Below are 24,671 nucleotides of genomic sequence, written 5' to 3' on the forward strand. Positions count from 1 at the left end.
GATAATAGAAATTAGTGGGTTCACCCGTGTATATCTAGTAAAATAGGAAACAAAAAATAGTGGGTTCGAGCTTGTATATCTTGTGAAATAGGTAACAGAAATAAGTGGGTTCGCCCTTATGTATCTATTAAAATAGTTGACAGAAATTAGTGGGTTCACCCTTGTATATCTAGTTAAATAGATAACAGAAATTAGTGGGTTCGCCCTTGTATATCTAGTAAAATAGGTGACAGGAATTAATGGATTCGCCTTCATATATCTAGTAAAATAGATATAAGAAATTAGTGGGTTCGCCCTTGTATATTTAGTAAAAAAGGTGACAGAAATTAGTGGGTTCATCCGTGAATATCTAGTAAATGGGTAACAGATTTTAATGGGTTTGCCCTTGTGTATCTAGTAAATAGATATAAGAAATTAGTGGGTTCACTCGTGTATTTTCTTACTGTATTTATTTCAACAAATACAAATGTGTCAAGTTGACATTGTAATATTCATAGCGCCCCCACTGCTTACATTGCGTGCTTGAAGTGGAAGACAAAGAAGGCCTGTGATGGTTCCACTACTGTAACAGCTCTGGCTACTGGCGTAGAGACCAGGATAACAGATCTTGGAAGCACAGCCTGTCGTATGTTCAAAACATCATCTATCTTAATTATTTCACCATACATTGAATCATTTAATCCCGCGCTGCACCAATAGCAGAACGGCATTGAGGTTGACTTACACGTAAACATATACGAATACCTACAATAAGTATAGCAACGAAAAGTAGCTTCATCGTAATCACAAACCATTTTTTTAAAACTTACTATGCTTAGATTATCTTGATGACTCATTCATATTTTCAATATCATCTTGTTATCTATTTTTAGCTGTCACCCCCACCTGCCAATGTGAGATTATTGCTACTAAAGCAGACATTGCGAGTGATGCCAAAATGTGCACGTGAGTTAAGCTAAAGTTAGTTCATTGTCAAAACACGGCGGTTAATAAAATCATTTTTTTAAGCGGCACTGTTTACTTCCAGGTGAGTGGATGTCATTTCAGACACAGTATGAGTAAACCTACCTACCTGTATTGGTTCCTTGGAGTTTATGCCTGTAATATTAGAGGCAAAGCGTAGTGTTGTACCCGGTTCTGCAGAATACCAATGCTTTCACGGCCCTGGTCTGGTGAGTCTCTAATAGCATTTTGTTATGAAAACAGGGGGTACTCTGACATAACATGGCATCAATAATTTTTGGTATTGTAATTATCATTAACTGAATGTTAATTTTGCATGCTAACTTTGGTATACCACATCACGAATACACGCAGCATAAGAGAAGGACCGAGGGATATTTGAAAATCATCAAAGGGCTTACATTGTGCATTGCAAAGCATATTTTATAGAGTTTCACTTATCAAAACAAATACTGGTATAGGGTAGGTGTTCGGGATATCAACTGATGTCTGAGAGGTTCATGTTTTCTAACTTTGGTTACCATGGTCACGTCATGAGAGAAGGACCGAGGAACTATACATTCCAAAGAATATTTTAGTTGCACTATCAAATAAATTACATATACTCATTTATTGATTCGTGGAGGAATGGTGTTCGGGAGATCAACTGCAGTCTGAATGTTCCATGTTTTCACTTCTGTATATAGATTGACCTTCCTATAATATACAATGTATAATGAAATTAATGATCACACTTACAACCTATAACTTTCCGTTTCCTTTTAGTAAAATAGATATCAGAAATTAATGGGCCCACCTGTGTATATCTAGTAAAATAGATATCAGAAATTAGTGGGCCCACCCGTGTATATCTAGTAAATATATATCAGAAATTAGTGGGCCCACCCGTGTATATCTAGTAAAAAAGGTAACAGAAATTAGTGGCGTCACCCCTGGATATCTGATAAAACAGGTATCAGAAATAAGTGGGTTCACCTGTGTATATCTAGTAAAATAGATAATAGAAATTAGTGGCTTCACCCGTGTATATCTAGTAAAACAAATATAAGAAATTAGTGGGCCCACCCGTGTTTTGTTCTAGAATGTGCGTTGAGACATACGGATCGACAGGTTCATCAACACGCTACCACTTCATTTCTTCACTTGGAACATCTTAATACAATTATCAGATGTACATGTAGTCCAAATGTTCTTATCGATGAAAATGGAGAACATTTGAAAACTGCTTTTTTTCTTAAAACTTGATTCTACTCCTGGTGGTGAAGAAAAACTGTGATTTTTACAAGGAGGTCACTTTAGTAAACGCCGAGTAGATACACCTATCCCTGTAAATCTAGGACTGAACATGTTTGTGAATGTGTGTCTTACTTTCGTCACCATATTACCTGGATTTTGACAATGTGAGAATCAGTTTAAACTCACTCAATCTGACATTTACATGCGTTTAGGTTGGAAGAAATTTTGCAAAAAGACATTTTATGAGGGAAGAATAATCGTTTTCATATTTCTTTTTTTAACAGTGTACTGACCACTCTGAAGACCTGTCTTTCAGCCATCAACACCACTGACGAACTCGGGTGTGCCACTGACACACAGGCAACCCTTTTGACTGACACTAACACCAAGATAGCCACGTGTAAGTATGGCTGTTCTCTTACCCATTTATGGGGCGGTCGAATATTGCTAAAAGCGGCGTAAAACCATACTCACTCACTCTTACCCATTTATAGAGAATGGGTACGTATACATTACCATTGCATCTGTACATTAGACCGGTGTTATAACAGTGTTCAACCACCAGGTATTTCATGTGTAAATACACCAACATCAGTAATCACCTCAGAGATTCCTTTTGTTAAAAGGCTACCCGCATAGCGTACAGAGACCTCGTTAATCATTACCATATGATATTGCTTAGCATGGGCTGTTACCTGCCCTGTATCACGTGTTACATTTAAGACATGGCCCATTCATTTTCATCCCTACAGGTGCCGCGGATCACGTGACCTTTGCGATGACGTCACTGTTCGTCTCGGTTCTTGTAAACATGTTCCTGTAACGGGTATCGATACTGGTTTATGAAACTCCTGTTTGTTCTAAGTTACTTTTAGTGATAGTGTGTTATCCATTTGCTATCACCTCTTTAATTTGTTATTGGTTAAAACTGATTTAACGATATGTTTCCTAAACATGTTCAGTTGTCAATGAAAAAAGGGCTGACTGATTTGAGTCTCCACATGAAGATATTTTCAATGAGGATTAAAAATTGTTTGTGTGGCTGCTATGTATGACGTGGGCTACACATTATTCATGTTACCACTGACGAACAATATAGGGTCATACAAATCCTGTGATATGCCTGAATGTGCATCGTTGGTTCCGATTTAGGCACATTATGCACCTTTCATGTTGTTGTTCCAGTCATGATAATCTGTAGGATACTCACATGAATCAGCCCACGTGTTCCGTACCATAATGACGTGTTGACGTAATCCTTGTTGATTGTTCCGCTGAAATAAACGGTACTGTTCACGAATCCTATTTGTACAGTGTGTGCTGTTTATTTAAAAAAAAATATATTTGTTATCACTATGTCACACTCTCCCGGGGGCACGGGTTGGCAAGTCGTCTAAGGCGGTGCAGTTCGCTGTGCAGAGTTGCGTCCCTTCGGCACGCGAGAAACCTATGATTGTGGGTTCGAATCCCGGTTCGCCCCGATTATGTTTCTAGGTTTGTCAGCACCATACCCGTGCGCATGAGTTTCCCCGAAGTGGTAAACGTCTAAGACCTGTATCAATTGGTGCTTTCCTCCCACAAGCTGACACGCCGTGATATATCTGGAATACTGTTAAAAGCGGCGTTAAACACAACTCTCTTACTCACTCACATTCTCCCCTATCACACACCTTTCGTAATCCTCGTAAAAAAGCATTGTAAGAATCCTTCGAATGACCAAACTTCACATCTCTCGTGACATGTAACGAAACATGATCAAGAGATAGTTATAAGTTTATGTAGAGTTCTGTACTGTGCAGGGATAGTGGGAAACATCAAGAATATATTCTGATATATATGGTATTGGAAAATTGAATTGGCATGATCACATCTAGTGTGGTGTAGGCGATCAGATATAATGGGTTCTAATGGTTCGTGTGATGGCATGATGGCGCACAAGGTCATTAAAGGGATCGGGGTCAAATTCGAAATTGACGTTTGTTCTTGGTACACAAATCACTTACTTTCATTGCCAGACTTTTGTTTATTTTCCTGTAGTTTCGATTCAAAAGAAAGTAGCCTAGGGTGTAAATAAATTATTTTGCTTGCCATTTTTGGAACTATATTTGTGAAAATGTCTTTGAAAAAGATTACCCTGCTATATTCATGCCTGTTCAGAAAATCAAAGCAATGTGCGTTGCTGCATCATTCACACACAATGCAAGCGAGACACCTTATTCGCTGTAACGTCTCTTAATTGTGCACCGGGCCTATATTGTAATGATTAGGTCGGGGCCAAGTGCTGGCCATGGCATGAGGTGGATGTTTTGCTGTTGGGGGAATTGGGGTACAATCCTGGCACGATGAGCACGTGCATCATCATCTTGAAAGATGAAACGTTGCCCAACACGTTGTGCAATGGTACAATCGGTCTTGGGCTTGTTTTGTTTCGCCTGATCGTCCAGACCGGCATCGATCATCGACGTTATGTGTTTGTTGGTGCCCCACAATCTGCTGATGACAGATTGAGAGACATGCAGCGTTGGGCAACAATATGCGCCCACCTGCAACATGGCTATGGCACGTATACGTTCAGCACGTTTCCAAAGCCTTAACACATTATATCATTCGTGACCAACTCGTGTTATTCCGGGACAAGCCGAATAGCGACTCGTGCCCCTCTCATGACCATTTTTGCGACCGGGTTCCGTCTTAGCGCAAACTTGCATACCTAAAACAATTGTCAACTCGTTGCGTGATGGTTCACATATATTTCCCCATATATTATATATATTTCAGATGCAAGTTACAGCACATCGGGACATGCAGAAGTATACAGTATGATTCAACACATTTAACTGTGTCTTGGGTATATCTTAAGACGCAAGACATATATAAAATCATTTCTTAGGGATTCTTTGACGAAGAACTTGAAATCATACGCGCATTCTGATTGGTTTGTCGTATTTCGCACATAACATTCATCGATAGGGGGGCGAGTCTTCTTGCAGGTGGCGTGTGCGTGTGTGTGTGTGTGTGTGTGTGTGTGTGTGTGTGTGTGTGTGTGCTTTTACTACTCCGGACTGATGCCGATTTATAGTGCTAGCACACTGTGTTACAGTGATCGAGTGGTAGAGCGTCCGCCCGAAAGAGGAAGGTCGGGGTTTCGATCTCCGGCCGCGTCATACCAAAATACGTTTAAGGATGGCACTTGTTGTTACTGGGGCGGTCGGGTAGCCTAGTGGTTAAAGCGTTCGCTCGTCACGCCGAAGACCCGGGTTCGATTCCCGACATGGGTACAATGTGTGAAGCCCATTTCTGGTGTCCCCCGCCGTGATATAGCTGGAATATTGCTAAAAGCGGCGTAAAACTATACTCACTCACTCACTCACTTGTTGTTACTATGCCTGGTACTCGGCATTAAGGGGTTAAAACAAGGACTAGTCGGCTCTGAGTCAGTATGTTAAACTGCTTGTGTAGTGACACAAACATCTGACAATGTCAATGTCCTGTCCTCATTCATCATTGGCCCTTGTGGTATCTCACCAATCCGCACGAATAGCTGTGACAAGGGCAGATGAGCAATTGAGCTGACGTGTACGGCCGAGTCACGTGACCAATATAACATATAAAATTAACATTGATAATGAATAAAACCTGGTAGCAGACAAACAAGCATCGGCATAGACCGCCACTGAATAAGCCGTCTCTGAACGGCTGTTCGCCATTTAAGTGAACTAATATTAAACCCCATGTCACCTGACCTCACCACAAATTGGCTTTGTCAAAATAGACCTTGATTGCCGGACAAGGAAAGTTCCAATATCCTCATTGCCAGCTATGATTTTTTTACCTGGCCAGGAGTAATGATTGAAAACCTTCGCAGACGTAACTATTAACATTGCATCCTTCGCAGTGATGTATGCCGATGCTTCAAGGGAAACTGCAAACATGAGACACGGTAGCAAAGCAGGCTGTGGTTAACAGAGAGAAGGTCCTACATAAAATGATAGTCGAAAAGAACTATTGGATTTTTCGCAAAGTTTTCAAAGTTCTGAATAAGAAAATGAAATCGTAACTCTAGATTGCCTTCTTTAACTCATTCTTGTTAACAACATTTTACTTCCAGATTTTTTTCACAATGCATTTGAACTCTGACGTCACTAATCTGGTACCACCCAATAATTTCCATCAACATCTTCTCTGTAGAAATTCATGTTTGAGTCGTCAAAAAGACTCAGAAGGGTACAGAACTCAGGATAATGATTTTGTTTATTTCTTGTTTAATGCCGCACTCAGCAATATTCAACCTGGATGACGGCGGTCTATAAATAATCGAGTCTGGACCAGACAATCCAGTGATTGACATCATGAGCATCGATCCACGCAATTGGGATACGATGACATGCATCAACCAAGTCAGCAAGTCTGACCACCCAATCCCGTTAGTCGCCTTTTACGATAAGCATATTCGCCTTTTGCGGCAAGCATGGGTTGCTGAAGACCTATTCTACCCCGGATCTTCATGGGTCTCAGGATAATGATCATCAGTCACCAGAACACGTCACCAGGCCTCGATATAGTTACATGCACATGCAGCGTGTCATCTTACAACGTAGATATACATAGTGTTAACTATACTCTCTCAAAAAAGAAACGCAGATATGAATTTTAACTACAGATTTCATTTTATTTTGATACACTGTGGACAAGTTAATAGCAAATGGAATTCGAAGAAATTTTACACAGGAAATGTCAAGGTATCACTGTTTAATAAGAGATCGGAAAAAGTCAGTTTATGAATCACACATCGACGTTTGATGGCGCTGAAGTCTTGTATGACCACCACGTGCCGTATGAGGTCTGGCGTTATTCTGCTGAAATAGCTCCCTCTGGCGGTTGAAAATGGGAAGGAGGTCTGGACGAAGGACTTATACTTGACGGTTTGCTGGCCTACATGCCTCTACATCAAGTCAGCGACACAAAGCGTCACTACGATTGCCGAAGGCGTGAATGACAGCTTACTTTAAGAATGTCCGTCTTGTTATCAAGCCCAAAGAGCAATTCCAGAACACAACTGAACCAAATGCCCGTATTCACATTCAACGGAAACCCCCTTCACGTGAGCTTAATAAAACGGTCACTACACAGAATAATTCTGGAGAAAGAGACTGCAGCTCTCTATTTAAATTCCAGGCTTCATCGACTCCTGAACATGATGAGAGGAGCAATGCATCCAAATAGGAATACGGCCGGGACAAGTCATTAATACATAATACAGTGAAGTCAAATTGTTTTCTGTTATCAGTGTGTACATGGAACATAGATGGTCTGATGATAGCGCATGCTCCTTCTTGTGGGTCGACATTGGATAGTGTTACAAGGGAACCGATGTTATTAGAACGTTTAGAGCAGTGGTTGTATGATAATCAAAGCATTGATGCAGACTCTCATATTCAGTTGTGGGGGATTTTAACGCCGGGGTCGGCTGTGGAAATCAGCCTCCTGTTTTTGTACAGCGATCAGTGATTTTTTTCCAGATGAGCCCGAGCTCCAGAAGATGAGCCCGTGAGAGATATTCATGTCGTAGTTGTGTAAATAGATTTGGAAATTTACTTTTAAATTTTTGCTTTATATTTAGATTATATATACTAAATAGTCGTGTTCCCGGAGATAGTGGTGGTTCATTAACTTACATCTCTGAACAAGGATGTAGTGTCATCGATTATTTCATTTCCTCTGTTGAACTTTTAAGCAACTACTAAAAAATAACAGTAGACAACAGAATTGAGAGTAAGCATATGCCTTTAGTCTTATAGTTCAAAGATAATGTAAAGGATATCATACCAGTAGAAAACATACCATGTCCTCTAAGGTATGGCTGGAATAAGTTGCAGGCTGACACTTTTATAGCCAACATGATGGCCCTAAAACACTATGTTACAGACTTTGTTAATATTATAGAGAGAAAGAGACGTTAATGAAGCTTTAGACATGTTTGTCAGTTGTATTGATGGATCGGCGCAATGTATAAACAAGAATGTTGTCATTAATTCCAGAAAGTTTGATTTTTATGGACCGGACTGTCACAAAGCATAGATGGAAGCCAAGCGTAGTTTAATACACTTCAAAAATGACAAAAGTTCTTCAAGCAGAATACAATATTGTAAGTTGAGAAACAAATACAAGAGTACCTGTAGATACTGGCAACGTGAGTGCCAACGGAAAATAGGGCAAAGGCTTTAAGAAGGATGTATGCTGATCCCTGTGCTATTCTCATTATTAATAAAAGAATTAGCTACAGTTGTTACGGCAAATGGAACTCATGGGATTCTACTCTTTCCAGATATAGTAGAAGTATTAATGTTGTTATTTGCTGATGATGTAATTGTCGTTTCTGATACAAAGTGTTCTCAAACTTATTTGATTGTCAGATTAGTCCGATTCTTTTGAAATCATCTGAAATTTGGGGGATCAATAGATCTGAGAGCGCAGAGACAATCCACTTACTGGCTTATAAAAACTTCTTACAAAAAGGACCACTTATACCAAATGCTATAGTTTATGGTGAATGTGGCCGATATCCAATGGATATAAACTCACTTGCTCATAGTGTTGGATACTGGTGTAAAATATTATCAATATCATGAGGACTCCCAAGAAGCCTACAATATGTTACTTTATTTGGGTGGCTACTGAGTAGGACCCGGGTACCCACAGAACATTGTTTATTGACAAAAAATATGCACCCATTCCATCTGACTTTTCATATGGTTGAATAAAGATATAACTTAAGTCAACTTCAGTGTATGCATGACCAGAATGTTTAATACATGTGTCTCAATACGTTTTGCCAGGGTTATGGTAAAAAAAGTCCCAATCGGACATTTTGAGGCCTACAGTGGGTATCCGGGGAGGGTCGGGTAGTAGGGGGTGGGTACCCGGGTAGTAAATCTTGACTCGTCCCAGCCCTAATAATTATCATGCACGGAATGGGGTTAATTTAACTTCAATGAGTTACACATATCCCCATTTCATTACCTGAATAGAATTGACACGCATCATTGTTATAGGGAATTCAATGAGTTACACATATCCCCATTTCATTACCTGAATAGAATTGACACGCATCATTGTTATAGGGAATAGCAGCCTTATGAATACACCGGGGATAAAGGAACGTAGGGTGTTCAAATTCATGAAGTATTGACGACGCTTCCACCTAAATCACCTTTGTTTTTCTTCCTACTTCATTCTGATACGCCATGTTATAACTTCAATACTGTTCAAACTGGCTACGCTTTTGGCTTGGATTATTCAAGTTCTTGTGGTACGAAGTCTGGAATATCCTCTGGAATATAATTTGCAAAAACCTCATCTTTGGTTTTATGTTGTATTTCTGATACTCTTTTGAAAAACATATCCTCAAAGTCTCCTATTGGGGGGTCGTAGTTGCCGTAGACGGAGATCCTGTAGAGGAGGATGTCGATGATGTACATCAGGTGGTACGAGACGTAATGGAAGCTGATGGATAACTGACTGCAGCACTCCGGACCCTGAAACAGGCAAGTGTTCTATGGTGATAGGCATATCTCTGAACCCGGAAACAGACAAGCATGTACTGTGACAGACATCACTCTCTGGACACTGAAACAGAAAAGCGTTACTATTGAAACAGTCTGTTTTATAACTAAAATTGTTGCGGGGAATTAACTCCGGGATCTCCACGCCTTCAAAAACAGACAGAGAGGTTCTCAGGCAAAATGCAGGAATATTTGTTTTATATGATATTAAATAGGAAACAAACATACGTTTAAACATAGTTAATAGTTAGGACAAAATAATGAGCAATTAACTGGTATCAGTTGAGTATCAGGATCAAACTACTCCCCTCGTTCTATATCCGATTCTTGAGTATCAGGCTCAAACTACTCCCCCTGTTCTATATCTGATTCTTGAGTATCAGGCTCAAACTACTCATAGTGGTTGTGAGATTATAACTACCATTTGTTAGATCTGTCACACAGACTATCCACTCACACTTCCTTTTAAAATCTTAGACACACATTTGTATTATATGAACTCGTCCGGTCAGGTAAAACAAATTCCCTAAATACTTGGTAAAGTTTGATTCACAAACATCATATGCTACGTTGTACAGCTTATTAGGTAGGTAAATATATATGATTTTATTTACTCAGTTTATAATGCGCAGTTACCGAGATATAATGTATTGTAATTGGTGAATCGCTGCATTAAAAACAATAGGTAACATTAATACAAGACCATCAGTTTTCGTGTATAAAGAGACATAAGTGTATCAATCACCTATTACCCAATAAAACAATGACCGCGCAATGACTTCGTACACAAACTTCAAAAAGGAAACTTATTATCATATCACATTAGGTAAAGTAAAAATTTTCATGTGTTTTAAAAATATAGATTTCCATTAATTTTGTTTCATAATGATCGTGCATGCGTATCAACATATTACATGAAGAAATAAGATTGTCAAACAGGTCAAGGTGCCAATATAATTATCTTTCTTAAAAATATCACAGCCATTACAATCAAACATCAGATGCAGGTATTATTTGAAATACAAAGTTAGTAAATCAAACAGAATAATGAATACAAATCTTTCCTAAGTTAAAACAATATTGCAGTAAAGCGTCAATATCACATCATATCCAGCCATTATGTCAGAAAATAAAGATGCTGATGTGTAACAGTATTTAAAAAGTTTTAACGAAATGACATGATAATGTCCTTAAAATTCATCACATAAAATCTTATTATGCACAAAATAAATGGGGCACTGTCATCGAAAATACTGTGCTGTATCATCGAAAATATATTATTTGTGTACGACATTCACAGACTGTTGCACAATTAGTGTCAAAACATTTGTATTCTTGAAAACAAATGGGGGAGTCATTTGAACCTGGGGAGTTATCTGATCCACGACTTCGTATCCCCAAAGTTCGGAGCCGTATGTTAGAATGGGCAGAACCATGCTATCAAAAATCTTTAGTGCAGTCGTAATTGGTAAGCCAACACACATATAGTGCAATCTGTATATGAGTAAGCATACTTTCTCCGCCTGCTTTGCCAACACCTGTTTCGATCTCGTCCAAACTAGTTTAGGTGTAAAATATAGACCAAGATATTTATAAAAGGAGACGGTTTCGATCTGAGAGCCCCTGTAATACCATTTTTTATACTGCCGTAGTTATCCACCATTTCGGTATACAATAATCTTCGATTTTTGTATATTTAGGTTCATACCCCATTTTTCACAAAAGTTGCTAACGTAATTTATTTGTTCTTGGAGTTTGCCTGCGGAATCTGCAGAGTTACCGACATTATCAGCATAGAGAAGTGAACATATATTAGGATAATCTCCAGATATGAAATTTCCTCTACAGTTTGAAGAAGCCATCTCAGTAACCAATTCGTTGATGTAAATGAAAATAACAGTGGGTTGACATACATCCTTGGCGAGTACCAACCCAACACTGAAAAAAGTCTGTGAGACCTTGATCTGTCTGTACACAAGTCTGTAGTTTTGAATACATATTTCTTAAAACAGTTAAAATATTTCCATGTATTCCACAGCTAATAAGTCGATGCCAAAGTAAAGTGTGATTTACGCAATTAAAGGCTTTTGAGAAGTCTATGAAGAAAACATATAATCTGCCACCTGTTGATTTAGAGAGGTATTTTTTAATCATCCCATAAAGAGAAAACATGTTGTCCACCGTCGAATCACCTTTCCTGAATCCAGCTTGATTTTCATAAATAACATCATTTTCATGAGACCAATTTTGGAGTCTTTGGTTTGATATTTTGGTGAAAACATTTCCAATCACAGGTAATAGAGAGATTCCTCTGTAGTTGTTTAGATCAGATAAAGTGCCTTTTTTATGAAGAGGGCATATGATTGCCTTGCACCAATCAATCGGGAAATTCCAAGTTTTCATTATTTCATTAAACAATTGAAATGAGGAATGTTTAAGTAATTCCTATGGAATTCCATCGCAACCTGCAGCTTTGTGACATTTAACTTCCTGTAAGGTTATGTCTCTTTTAAGTTGATTAGGTAGTCCTTCATTGCAATTGTTACAATGTGAATCATGCTCGAATAAATGTTAATAACTTTATCTATAATAATAGACCTGTATTCAGTAACTGTTCAAAGTAATTATGCCATTCAGTGCCACTGACTTTGATACCTGTAGAAGACGAGTTGGTCTTTTTAAATGATTTAGTAGATTGTCACAGTTCATCAGGATTGACACGAAGTTTATCTCTGATTTCTTGCCGACAAGACAACCATGACACAATGATTTAAATATTCGCTTCTTTTGTTTATAAATTTGCAAATCAAGTGAAGCGTCAGTCAATCTAAATTTGTCTAATACTTTTCGCACTTGGCTGTCTCACACTGCATGTTCCACCACGCGGGCTGTCTGGCGGGTATAGAGTCACGTGACCCATGTCGTCTGCTCATTGACGCTGCTGCCCGCTCGAAAAGATGGGATATCTTATTGACGGCGTTATCAATATCCTTATAAGTTTCATCACTAATAACCTTCATCAGTGATTTTGAAACATCATCCGTGATTATTTTATCAGAGACTTTTTGGCAGCTATCTCTCCAAACGTATCTTTCTTTATAGAGGGTGTCAGTAACATGTCACCGGCTCTATCCATAAGCTTAGTGTTAATATTCAATTCACAAATAATAGGAAAGTGATCAGATTCGTCCAGACTCAGCAAGCATAAAATCCACTGTGCTACGTCCATTGTTTGCAGTACATGTGTAATTACCAACCTAATCCCCAGAAAACCTTCCATTAAGAAAATGAACACAATATATACAGCAAATTTCAAGCAGCCTTCTACCAAAGTTGTTTACCTCTTTATCTCTGTTTTTACGGGGTTGTGAAAATCCATCGCTGTCATACCAATCACTAGCAGGTAGATATTCTGCATTGTCATCAAAAATCTTCTTCAACACCTGTTCTACAACTAAAGTCTCCTATTAACAGTAATTCTGCATCATATGTATTATTCATTCATAAAGTGTTTCTTCAAGAATATCGAGACTGTCTTACTACTGGTAAGGTTAACCACTATTGGTCGAGACTTACCCCCAGACTTCTTCCTACCCACTCTGTGTGCTCTGACTGTCACAACTTGATTCCCATCCTGTGCATTTTCCATTTCAAGTTTATCTTGGATAATGTTTCTGACCTGTTCTTCACAATCAGGTTTCTCTCTCCTCACCAGTCTTTTCTGGGACTCCATATACAACAATATTATCCCTCCTAGACCGATTTTCTAAATCATCGGTTCTAGAAAACGAGTCATTTGTTTTGGTTGCTAAGGATTCCTTAAGTATTTCTATTCGCGGTTTTAAAGTTTTTACTCCTTTTTGTAAACCCTTTAGGATATCTGCAAGTTTCTTGACTGTAATGACAGGACCCGGGTTAGTTTCCACATCACTACAAACAGTTATTGTCAACATCATCATAACGAAAACTGTAGCCACACAAAGTGACACACTCAAAGTCGGCATTCTAAACTTCACCTTCAGTTTTCTAGGCGAAAAGGTTCCAATTTTCACTCTCCATGTGACAATGTCCACTCCAATACTGCTTTTAGTGAGTTAACTTGCCTTCTTTTATGACTTTACAGAAAAAATATTGATGAGCTCGTTGTTTCATGTAACTCTCAGGGGAGGTCACTCTATCATGCAAGTATGTGAAAATATATTAAAAAGACATTGCATAGTCTGTGCGCATTAAGCTAAAGAAACAGTTTCACTTTTTGTGTATTGTATTCCAGACATATACGGTCACAGACTGGTTATATTTAAATAAATACATTTAGCTGCCGATGCTAAGGTACTCATTATTATATTGATACATAAAATACAGTGAAAATACAAACAATGAGATTAATAACATGATTAATAACGTTGACAACCAAGTCACGTGATACAGTAAACGTTTTACACGTTGGACAATAAGCATCCATGACTTCCAGAACTAAAAGGGCGTGCGATTTTAGATTGATACTTAAACGACTGGAATACCATCACTAATATGTTATCCGGGAATCTCTATTATTTACTCTTATTCAGTCTTATATTTTGATGTCTAGTTTAACTACACGAAGTTAACATATCGCAGCCAAATCGTAGATGTCAAGTTCATTGTACCAGCAGAGTAGTAAAGTTAGAATAATTTTAAGTAAGTTTTAACAAAATGGCAAGACAGAGAGATACTCCCGCATTTATACCGGAGACCTCCTGTCCACGTTTGAAAGCATGTCGATACCCGTCTGTCCAGTTTGGAATCTTTAACAATGTCGTACTACATGTTGGTCATTTTATGCAAGTTTTGATGTCCTGGTTTGTTTTGTTAATTGTTATAGGCTGGTCAGCAAAGGGGGTCAACAAGGGTAAAAAAGCGGAGTCATCTGGGACCAGGAGGGGGGTTAGCTGAGCCTAGAGGGAGTGTTTTGAGTCTGGCTAGGGGAGTCATGTGAGCCTTGGCCCATATGACTCGGCAGTCTTTTGAGCCTATGCCCATATGACTCTAGAGTCAAATTTAGGGGGAGTCGTTTGAGCCTACTGCATCGGTTCTAGAATGTCAATAGCGCTAGCTGATTAACATCTACCAGCTCGTTTGACTGGTTTCGACAGCTTGCATCTCGAAGCGTTACGTATAATGATAATGAAAACTATGTAGCGTTTACTGGCTTGGGAATTTGAAACCAAAGCAGTAGAATATATTTGAATTTGATAAAAACTTTTGTGTGCATTTGTGTGCACTTATTTTGGGGACTGGCTACATCATTCTGGAACAGCGCCACAGGGTCTGCCAGAAGGACAGCGAGAAGCGTTACTATCCACATTGAAACATCACTGATTATATTGGCCAGTTAGATACCTAAGATATTGGTTTAATTGATCCAAACGTGAAAGCATAATAACTCATTGAAACATCACTGTTCTACATGTTTTACATACTTACTGCTTGGACTGGGTGTGCCGGATACACTTTGAGATACCATGGTAACGGACCGATTATGTGCTGTTCAATACGTTGAGGATGAAATGTGTCTCTTCCAAACTTGTCATAAGACACGTAGGCTTTGACGCCTATCGTCTCCATACAGCGACCAACATCCACATCCTCATCGTTACCGTCTTTAGCGCAAGCTTCATCCTCTCCAAAGCCTTTCTCAACAAGCAAGCGTAGAGCTTTCTTACTAATAACATAACTTCCGCCCCCACTCATATAACCATTGTGAACCAAAACCTTAAAATGATAACCAATGTAAACCGGTTCAAGTGGGGAAAATTTTGATAAAAGAAAACGTAGATTTTCCATGATCATATAACTGTCGTCGTCCGCTTTCAGGACCCAGTCGTAGGCATCACCGTATTCCTTGTAAACCGTTTGCAAAGCTTGCATAGTTTTGGCTGTCAGATGATCGCGACCGTCGGGGACGTCCAATGATATATGACTGAACTTGGAATGGTGAGAAACAAACACGAACAGCAGTTTGTTACATCTTGCCCCCCACGTCACATTCACTGCATGGGCTTTCGTATGTTCGTTCTGGATCGTTGATGGGACAACACATAAGATCCGTACTCGTTTCTGTAATTCTCCGGAAATTGTGTTATTAACCAGGACTGCAAGAAAGACAACTCTGATATTATACTGAGTCAAATTAAAAACCTCAAATTTTTAAAAGTAATCCCATATATGATATACAACGGACAAATGTATCAGAGAAGGTAATTTTTAATCATTAATGGCCAAAGAAGGATTTTAATAAACGGTGGTAACCATAATTTGTTCCAAGCACCTACGGTATTCGGTAATAACATCAACAGTTTAAATCATAAGTCCCAAGTAAGAGAATCTGATGGCACACAATTTCAGTAGCGTGTATGGCCACCATGTGCGTTGACAACTGCCACACAACGCCTCCGCATGGACCTTGTGATGCTTGTGAACACATGTTGCTGCAAAATGGTGCCAACATCTTGCAAATTCTGTGGTTGGTTCTGGAGAGTGCGCAGACTTCTGCCAAGAGCATCTCAGACGTGTTCGATGGGATTGAGGTCGGGAGACCTTGACGGCCAGTCCATGACGTTGACTCCCGCATTCTGAAGGAAATTCCTTGTCAAAACTGCTGTTTGGGGTCTGGCATTGTCGTGTTGGAAGATCAAACCGGGTCCATGTGCTGCCATAAAAGGCAGAAATTCTGGTGCCAGTACCTGGTCGCGGTAAGCAGCAGCGTTGAGGTTGCCACGGATGACAAGAAGCCTGGAACGTACATTGCCACAGAAAGCACCCCACACCATGACACTTCCGCCTCGAAACCTGTCAACTTCCTTTACACAACACTGGGCGTAACGTTCATGCCGCGCCTCCACACCCTCGCCCTACCATTAGCAAATCGAAGATTAAATCAGGATTCATCACTGAAGACGACTTCATGCCAATTCCTCTGAGTCCATCGTAAGTGTCGCTGTGCCCACAATTGACGTTGACGTCAGTCAGAATCGGCCCACAGTATGGCCGTCGTGCTTGAAGGTGAACAGTTCTCAGACGGTTTCGAACAGTTTGCGCGCTCAGTCTACCCCTAAACAGTTCATTTCTGGTTGATGTAGCCGTCTAAAATCGGTTACGGAGGTGACGTAAGACAATATGACGATCCTCTGCATGTGACGTCACACGCGGTCGACCTGGACGAGGGCGATCAGCGGTGGTACCCGTTGGCTGTAGACGCGTCTGTAAATCATAAACAGTCTGTCGACTACAACACATCGTCCTTGCGACTTCAGCTACGGACGTTCCCGTCTGCAACATGCCGATGGCACGCTCACGTTGCACATTTGAAAGGCGTGGCATGACAAATGGCCGTAAAGACTTTTGTTTTCTTGTGTTTTTCTTTTTTTGTTAATGACTGCTAACAAGTATGGCTGAAAACACGTGCGGTATTATGGCCACGTGACCAGTTGCACGTGAAAAAAAACTTTTGCAGTGCACATGATATTGATCGATTCACCTGCACAAAAACGGGTGTTATCTGAAGACAATACGTGGCCCACAATGATAACTGGACAAAATGTTGAAATTTTAGGATTGTGAAGTTTTTAATTTGGTTCAGTTTATATCAAAGAAAGCATTTCGACATACAAAACAAAATCTAAACTATGTGAACGCCACTCCACAACAAAATGGACGCGAGTTACTTACTTTCTTAAATTAGGAATTTAACGTGCGCTTTCCGACATATGCGTATTTCGCCCACGGGCCCGACAGGCCATTTGGTGTTTGGTCGAAAAGGATATGTCCGAAAAGGCTTTTTAACTGAAGTCATTCGAATTAATATCGGGGTCCGGATCAATGAGTTTTTACTGTATGGGTATTGTATCAACACCGAATAGATGGTATCAGTCAGAGAAAGCATGACGTCAGCTGACCTTATGTTACGTGTATCTAAACTCGTCAACACTCGCAACACTTTTCAGGTATCATGTTCCATCGGTTAACATGACGTTCAATTAGGCCGACATTACGTTACATGAATCTAAAGACGTCAGACCACTCTCCTAATCTCCAGAAAGATTTCTCAAGTCTTACGTGCCATCGGTTAACATGACGCTAGCTGAGACCGACATTATGTTACGTGTATCTAAAGACGTCAGACGGCTATCCTTATCTCTGGTAAGATTTCTCAAGTCTTACGTGCCATCGGTTAACATGACGCCGATATTATGTTACGTTATCTAAAGACGTCAGACCACTCTCTTTCTCTGAACAGGGACACATATTTTAAGTCTTATATTCTCATGTCTGATAAATGGGGTATGATCCGGACTAATCCATTTACCACTTGGGTAACAGGCATTAGACATTGGGAGAACTCAACTGTGACATTTGTGATTTTAAGCTATCTGACAAATGAGATGTGTGACAAATGGGGTGAGACCCAGTAACCTACCGCATCTTGTCAAATTGCTTACGTGGTCAAATTACGACAAACGCTAGCCAGTGCATACTTATATATGAGCATGCTACTACCACCTTCCTTCTCAACTACAACAACAGATGCATCTATAGTTTAAAGATCACGGACTGACACTATAAACAGAGCAGCCAAAAATAATAATGAAATTATATCAATACACGAAAATAGAAATAATATCAATACAAAAACAGAAATTCTACAAATACCAAAACTTGCAATAGATATGTGTACCCTACTCACATACGTGAGTCCCAAAGAGGGACACGTCAGCCGAAATTGCTTTGGCAGAAGGCGACCTTTAAACACTTTAAAGAAACAAGAACTGAGCTACCTTTTCATCACGCTGCTTCCTCCTGATAAAAAATAACACGTGCAAAAGATACGCCTACGCCATATTGCAGACACACAGAAGATACGTATACACTACTTTGCAGAAACACAGATGTTAGGTATACACCACATTGCAGACACACAGATGCAAAGGAAACGTATACACCACAATACAGACACGAACGATACGTATACACTATATTCCAGACACACAGACGATACGTATACAATTTTTTTGCAGACACACAGACGATAGGTATACACAACATTGCAGACAGACGATACGTACACACCATATTAAGACACACAGACAATACGTATACACTATAATGCAGACACACAGAAGATACGTATACACCACATTGCAGACACACAGAGGATAACACTGGTAAAGCAGGTGATGTGCACTTGGCATCCTCAGTTATTAGGAACCGTTCAGAAAGGTATTATAGATAAGGGAAAGAGCTTTCCAGGTCAGTAGGTCAGTTATGCCGTTATAGGACATTATGATTTGACAGAGCATATCCAACTTTGCATAACTGGAATTAAATCCATTAAAATATCTTATTCGCTTACGACTAGACCATATGCATATGGATGTAGACACGTTACTGACTGAGGACTCAGCGGACGCGGCTGGCTACATAGAGGTGAACAGGGAATAGATCTTGGATTTCAGTCCAGAGCAGTTCGAGTTTAGACGTCAAAAAGACGTCAAAAGATTGTAGTTCGTGTTAGTCTGCCTGGCGCACGGCATTAAGACGAGGGGTTAAAACAAGGATTTACCATCTCATAATTAGTACATTGTGTCTGAATGGGATATTCATTGAAAACTGAGGTATGGTATTTCAATTGGCTGGTACGATTAAACTGGCACATGTACAGAAACACGACTAGTATGAGCAGCCACACGAGCATGCATACATAAGTGATATCTTAAACGAGACGTTAATCCCATTTCACATAAACCCACTAGCTAACTGTTTTGTACAATACGTTTAATCATATAAAAAGCAACAACAAAATCCCTTTCAATTTGCGAACGCCTCCGTGGTCCAGTGGTAGAGCGTCCGTCCCGAGGGAGGGTGGTCCGGGGTTCGACCACCGGCTGCGTCATACCAAATTACGTTAAAAGATGGTACATGTTGTTTCCCTGTCTGGCGCTAGGCATTAGGGGGCTAAAACAAGGACTGGTCACCTCGGAGTCTGTATACTGTGTCTGAATGGGGCATTATTCATGTTAAACTGCGGCATGGTATCTCAGAGGGCTAGCACTATAAATCGGCATCAGTCCTGACTAGTACCAACAGCTACATATAGGCACACGTGCGTGCACGTCGCTGTATACGTGCAGTAATCTTGGACGCGACGTTAAACCCCATTTCACCTCACCTTTCAATTTGGTTATTCCAATATGTTGTGATAAGAGCATGTTTTTAATCTGCATTTAGAAGATGCTTAAGAGATATATATTTCCAATCAAGATACCACAGTTTGGAGACGTCTACTTTTTTAGTGCATTATGCTAATATAAAATCTCTTCTGAAACCCGAATTATACATAACAGTACTCAGAGACAAACGATTAGTTGGAGCAATGTGTAAATTTCGAATATCTCTTTACAACGTTCGAGTCAACATTATTCGCAAAAGGTCATTGTTAAATATACCTCTTACAGAATCCATACGCAAAGAATGTGACCTGCATTTAGTAGAGGATGAATACCATGTCTTTTTTGTTTGTAAGAAATATATTCAATTGTGAAATACTTTTCTTACCTCGTAACACAGAAATATTATAAAGGTAATATTACGTTTGCAAGTTTATTTAAATCCTCTGATATTATTGTCCTAAGCTTGATAGACCCGTGAAGATTCCGGGGTAGAATAGGTCTTCAGCAACCCATGCTTGCCGTAAAAGGCGACTATGCTTGTAAAAGGCGACTAACGGGATCAGGTGGTCAGTCTCGCTGACTTGGTTGATGCATGTCATCGATCCCAATTGCGTGGATCGATGCTCATGATATCAATCACTGGATTGTCTGGTCCAGACTCGATTATTTACAGACCACCGTGATATAGCTGGAATATGGCTGAGTGCGGCGTTAAACAACAAACAACAACGAGTGACTAATTGGCATTTAGCTCACTCGATCACTCACTATATTTTTATAAATTATTTAAAATGAGATCGACAGAGATGTAACACTCTTGACATGTGACCTAAAACATAATTTATCTTACAACTGTACTATGGGCCATGTGGCCTGAATTACGAAATAAACTTGATTAAATTTGCACGTTTAGTCTTTAATTAATACAATTTATATATTACAGTATATATAAAATTCCAGTCAATGTGCAAAACTAGTCAATGCGTAAATGTGGTTGACTTATTGCGTGCATGTTTACCCACGTACATGAATGGTTGCATACATGTGTATATTTAGCATGAGGGCTGGGATATATGGTTATCTACGTATATTAAACGTATGTATTCCTCTGTGTGTGCCTGCCTGTATGTATGTTAGTGGATGTGGGGTTGTGCATGTGGGGTCGGGTGTTTTTGTAATAATTATATATTGTTATATATATGACATAAATATCAACGTATATATAATGACTTTGGGATATTTGATGTTGTGTTGTACGTGGTGTATCATAGACCAACAAATGGCCGGATGGTTATTTATACTCACTGTTCCGCAAACTAGCGTCTCTCCATGTAAGGCCTGATGTGTTTCGGATGACTTCTGCAAATGTTATGATGTACTGGTAACATACTGTCAAGAATGGCATGATATAATACAAATTACATTTTCATGCTGTCGAGGTGTGTTTGTTTTACACTTTCCAAATTTCCATAATATATTTGTCTTATACTTTTGGAATTGTCCGTGTTGACATATTGTTGACATACTTTCAGCAATATGTCTCTTGGAACTATTCTCTCAATGTTGCTTCCCCGTGAATATGCGGGTTAGGATGGGTTTTCAGCAACCCATGCTTGTCGTAAGAAGCGACTAACGGGTGGACAGGCTTGCTGACTTCGTTGGTGCACAATTTCGTTTCCTAGTTGTGTAGATTGATACTCATGATGGCAGTCACTGGATTGGCTGGCCATACTCGATTACTTACAGACCGCCGACATATAGCTTGAATATTGCAGAGTACTGCGTTAAACAACAAACAAACAAATAAACATACTTTTTGTATTGAGACTCACCTGGATGTTCTCTCCAACACACATAGCACACATACAGGAGCGCGACAATTACCAAAGGTGATATGCTCCGCCATTTCGCAAGAGGATTATGGAATCTACAAGGAATGAAAGACATTATTAGAGGTATAGATACAGATTATTTACATCCAACGCACAGAAAACCTCACATTAAACCTTCATTGGTGTGAAAGTTTCAGAAAGCAGGATAACAAACTGTTCCTTGTGTGATTTTTGTCTAAATGTTAAGAAAAACGGGTAAATTGTCATTGTAGTGACACATATCCTGACGAAATATCAGCTCTCTTGGCTTTGTGGTTCTGAGAAAACGATGCTATAGAATAACACTCCATTTAAAATAAAGCCTTACAAGCATTATCATACTAGCATAAACAAGTCTAGATCTGTGTGCCTTGTGTTGTTACACATATCAAGAAGCGGCAAAAATGATAACAACACAACAACAGCAATAACAGCAGGAGTTGCCCCAAGAATATCTTGGACACAACAACTGAAGTCCACACTTCTTGAGTGTGCGAAAGCAACAGGGTGGCCAGAAATACCAAATTGTTGAAGCAGCATTGGGACAAAGCCATGCCATTGTACATCTCACAGAACAAAACATCCGTGATCAGCTCCCGCGACTGAAATTATATTTGCTCCGTGAACTTGGTGGGCTAATAGCCAACACTCGCCAGGCGACTTTGCAGGAACCCTCAGTTCCAACAGTAGCAGAACCGAAATTGCAAATGAACGTTTGCATTATTCTTCCTAAATTACCTGATGAAAATGTCACTGATGACCCACACATGGGATCACAAAATGAAATTCCTGATGGTTGCTCTTCCGACCCCTCTTTTGTCAATGATCTTACTAATGATCCTTTGTATATTTTGTTTATGTCATCCTATAATCAAATCTGTGATTTACCGATTGAGAAACGGAGGCCATTTTAACATTTCAATAAATTCCACAGAATGAAATTGATAAATTAAATTAAATCATCACTGTCACTCTCAATGCGGACTGTTCATTAACTGTTGCGTGTATGCTGCTGCTCGAACATTGGAGGAACTCCATACAGTTTCCAAAGACAATAAACCACAAAAGGGTAATAAACAAAATCTTCCATAGTAAAACCTGTTCCAAATAAAACTAAACGAAACAAGGAAAGACTTTGCCTAAAAGTACATTCCTCAGGGCAATCAATGTCAAAACGGCAAAAATCAGTTTGGAAAACTTTAAAAACAAAATACAAGACAACAGAGAAGATTCTTAATCAAATTCTTGATTCTCTGAAAGCAAAAATAAAGGTTTGGACAAAAAGAAAGTGGGACAAGAAAAATAATTTTATCAGACAAAACAAATTGTTTAAATCTAATGAAAAACAATTTTACAGGCAATTAAAAATATCCAATGGCAGTGATGAGGAACGACCCACCATGGATTCTAGTGAAAGGTTTTGGAAACAGTTGTGGTCTATACTCAGCATCTGTAACCTCGAGGAGGTGAGGTGAAATGGGGTTTAACGTCGCGTCCAAGATTATTGCACTTATATAGCGACGTGCATGTACGTGTGTGTGTTTGTGTGGCTGCTTGTACTAGTCCAGACTGATGCCGGTTTATAGTGCTAGCTCATTGAGATACCAGAAAAGAGCCAGAAAGGGATGTTTAGGTTGTAAGGATCATCTACTAATTCAGAAAATGACCGTTGAAGAGGCTAAAACTTACCACCGTAACCGCTCAATATGTTGGTTAGACTACAGAAAAGCTTATGATTCTGTACCTCACGAATAGATTTTGAAGTCTCTGGAATGTATTGACTTCCCCAACCGACTACTTGTTTTACTCAAGTCTTTAATGACTTGCTGGTCAACTCAACTTGAGATGTATTCGCAGGGGCAGGTGGTGACTTCGGAACCCATTTCTATTAGAAGAGGAATATTTCAGGGCGATTCTTTTCGCTCTTTGCTTTTCTGTTTGTCACTAAATCCTTTAAGCTTTTTTTGCTTAGCAAAGAGGGAGGTTATCATCCTGGACATCCTCAGCACAGATCCCCAACACCCCTTACTCACATCCTTTACATGGAAGACCTTGAACTTATTGCCAATGGAGGATTCACATTAAAAAAACAGATTCTCCTTGTCGAGTCCTTTTCTAATGATATCAGCATGTTCTTTGGCCTCAAAAAATGCAACATTCATCATCTGAAACGTGGCAAGGTAGAAGAGGGTGGATCAGTCAGTTTACTTGGAGGAGTTATTGAGCATCTCATGGAAGGTCAGGCCTATACGTACTTAGGGATGCAGATTAGGGACAAAGTCCAGAATGCCCATATCAAGGAAAAACTTCGGACAGATGACAAATGTAGACTAAAGAAAACCTGGAGTTCAGAGCTGAACGCTCGCAATAAAGTCAAAGACACAAATACTTATGCTGTAACCGTCCTTTCATATTCTTTTGGTTTTGTTGACTGGACGAAACAAGAAATTCAGGGTACTGACACCCTCGCACGAAGATTTATGACAGATAATAGATCCCACCACCCTCGCTCTTCCCTCAATCGCTTATATTTACCAGTCATTATGGGTGGACGTGGTATGATTAACGTTGGGGCTCTTCATGATAGAATTGTTTTGTTCACTTTTGCACACATTAATTTGTCTGACGATCCCACAGTCTTCTAAAACGAGCCAAGGATGTGGGACATAATCTCGATGTCGGTGTTGATTTTGTTGATGGTTTTGTTCTGCTGGACGGTACAGAAATGAGTGTCAACCAAGCGAAGTGCCACATCAAATATGCCCAGACTCTCGAACGACCACTGCATAGAGTTTATGTGCAGTGTGTCGGCTGACCTGAAAAGTGAAACA

The 24,671-nt window shown here is 39.6% G+C and overlaps 1 protein-coding gene and 1 long non-coding RNA gene across 3 annotated transcripts in view; one reads left to right on the forward strand and one right to left on the reverse strand.

The window, feature by feature from the left end:
* The first annotated feature begins 501 nt into the window (after positions 1-501).
* On the forward strand, positions 502-3,504 carry LOC139462494 (uncharacterized). Its single transcript, XR_011653032.1, has 4 exons — positions 502-625; positions 873-945; positions 2,484-2,599; positions 2,952-3,504. It is a non-coding gene; the product is annotated as an uncharacterized lncRNA (long non-coding RNA).
* Positions 3,505-6,908: 3,404 nt separating this feature from the next.
* LOC139462477 (glycoprotein-N-acetylgalactosamine 3-beta-galactosyltransferase 1-like) overlaps positions 6,909-24,671 on the reverse strand; it is a 71,899-nt gene continuing 54,136 nt past the window's right edge. For both annotated transcript variants that reach the window (XM_071244230.1, XM_071244231.1), the window contains exons 3-6: positions 21,802-21,896; positions 21,275-21,328; positions 15,228-15,895; positions 6,909-9,734 (exon numbers count right to left, since the gene is read on the reverse strand). In XM_071244230.1, coding sequence (XP_071100331.1) covers positions 9,492-9,734; positions 15,228-15,895; positions 21,275-21,328; positions 21,802-21,896 — 1,060 coding nt within the window. In that variant the 3' untranslated portion in view covers positions 6,909-9,491. The remainder of the gene's footprint in view (positions 9,735-15,227; positions 15,896-21,274; positions 21,329-21,801; positions 21,897-24,671) is intronic.

Source organism: Haliotis cracherodii, unplaced genomic scaffold, assembly GCF_022045235.1.
Source record: "Haliotis cracherodii isolate W230 unplaced genomic scaffold, xgHalCrac1.p SCAF_15, whole genome shotgun sequence".
NCBI classification, from domain to species: Eukaryota; Metazoa; Mollusca; class Gastropoda; order Lepetellida; family Haliotidae; genus Haliotis; species Haliotis cracherodii.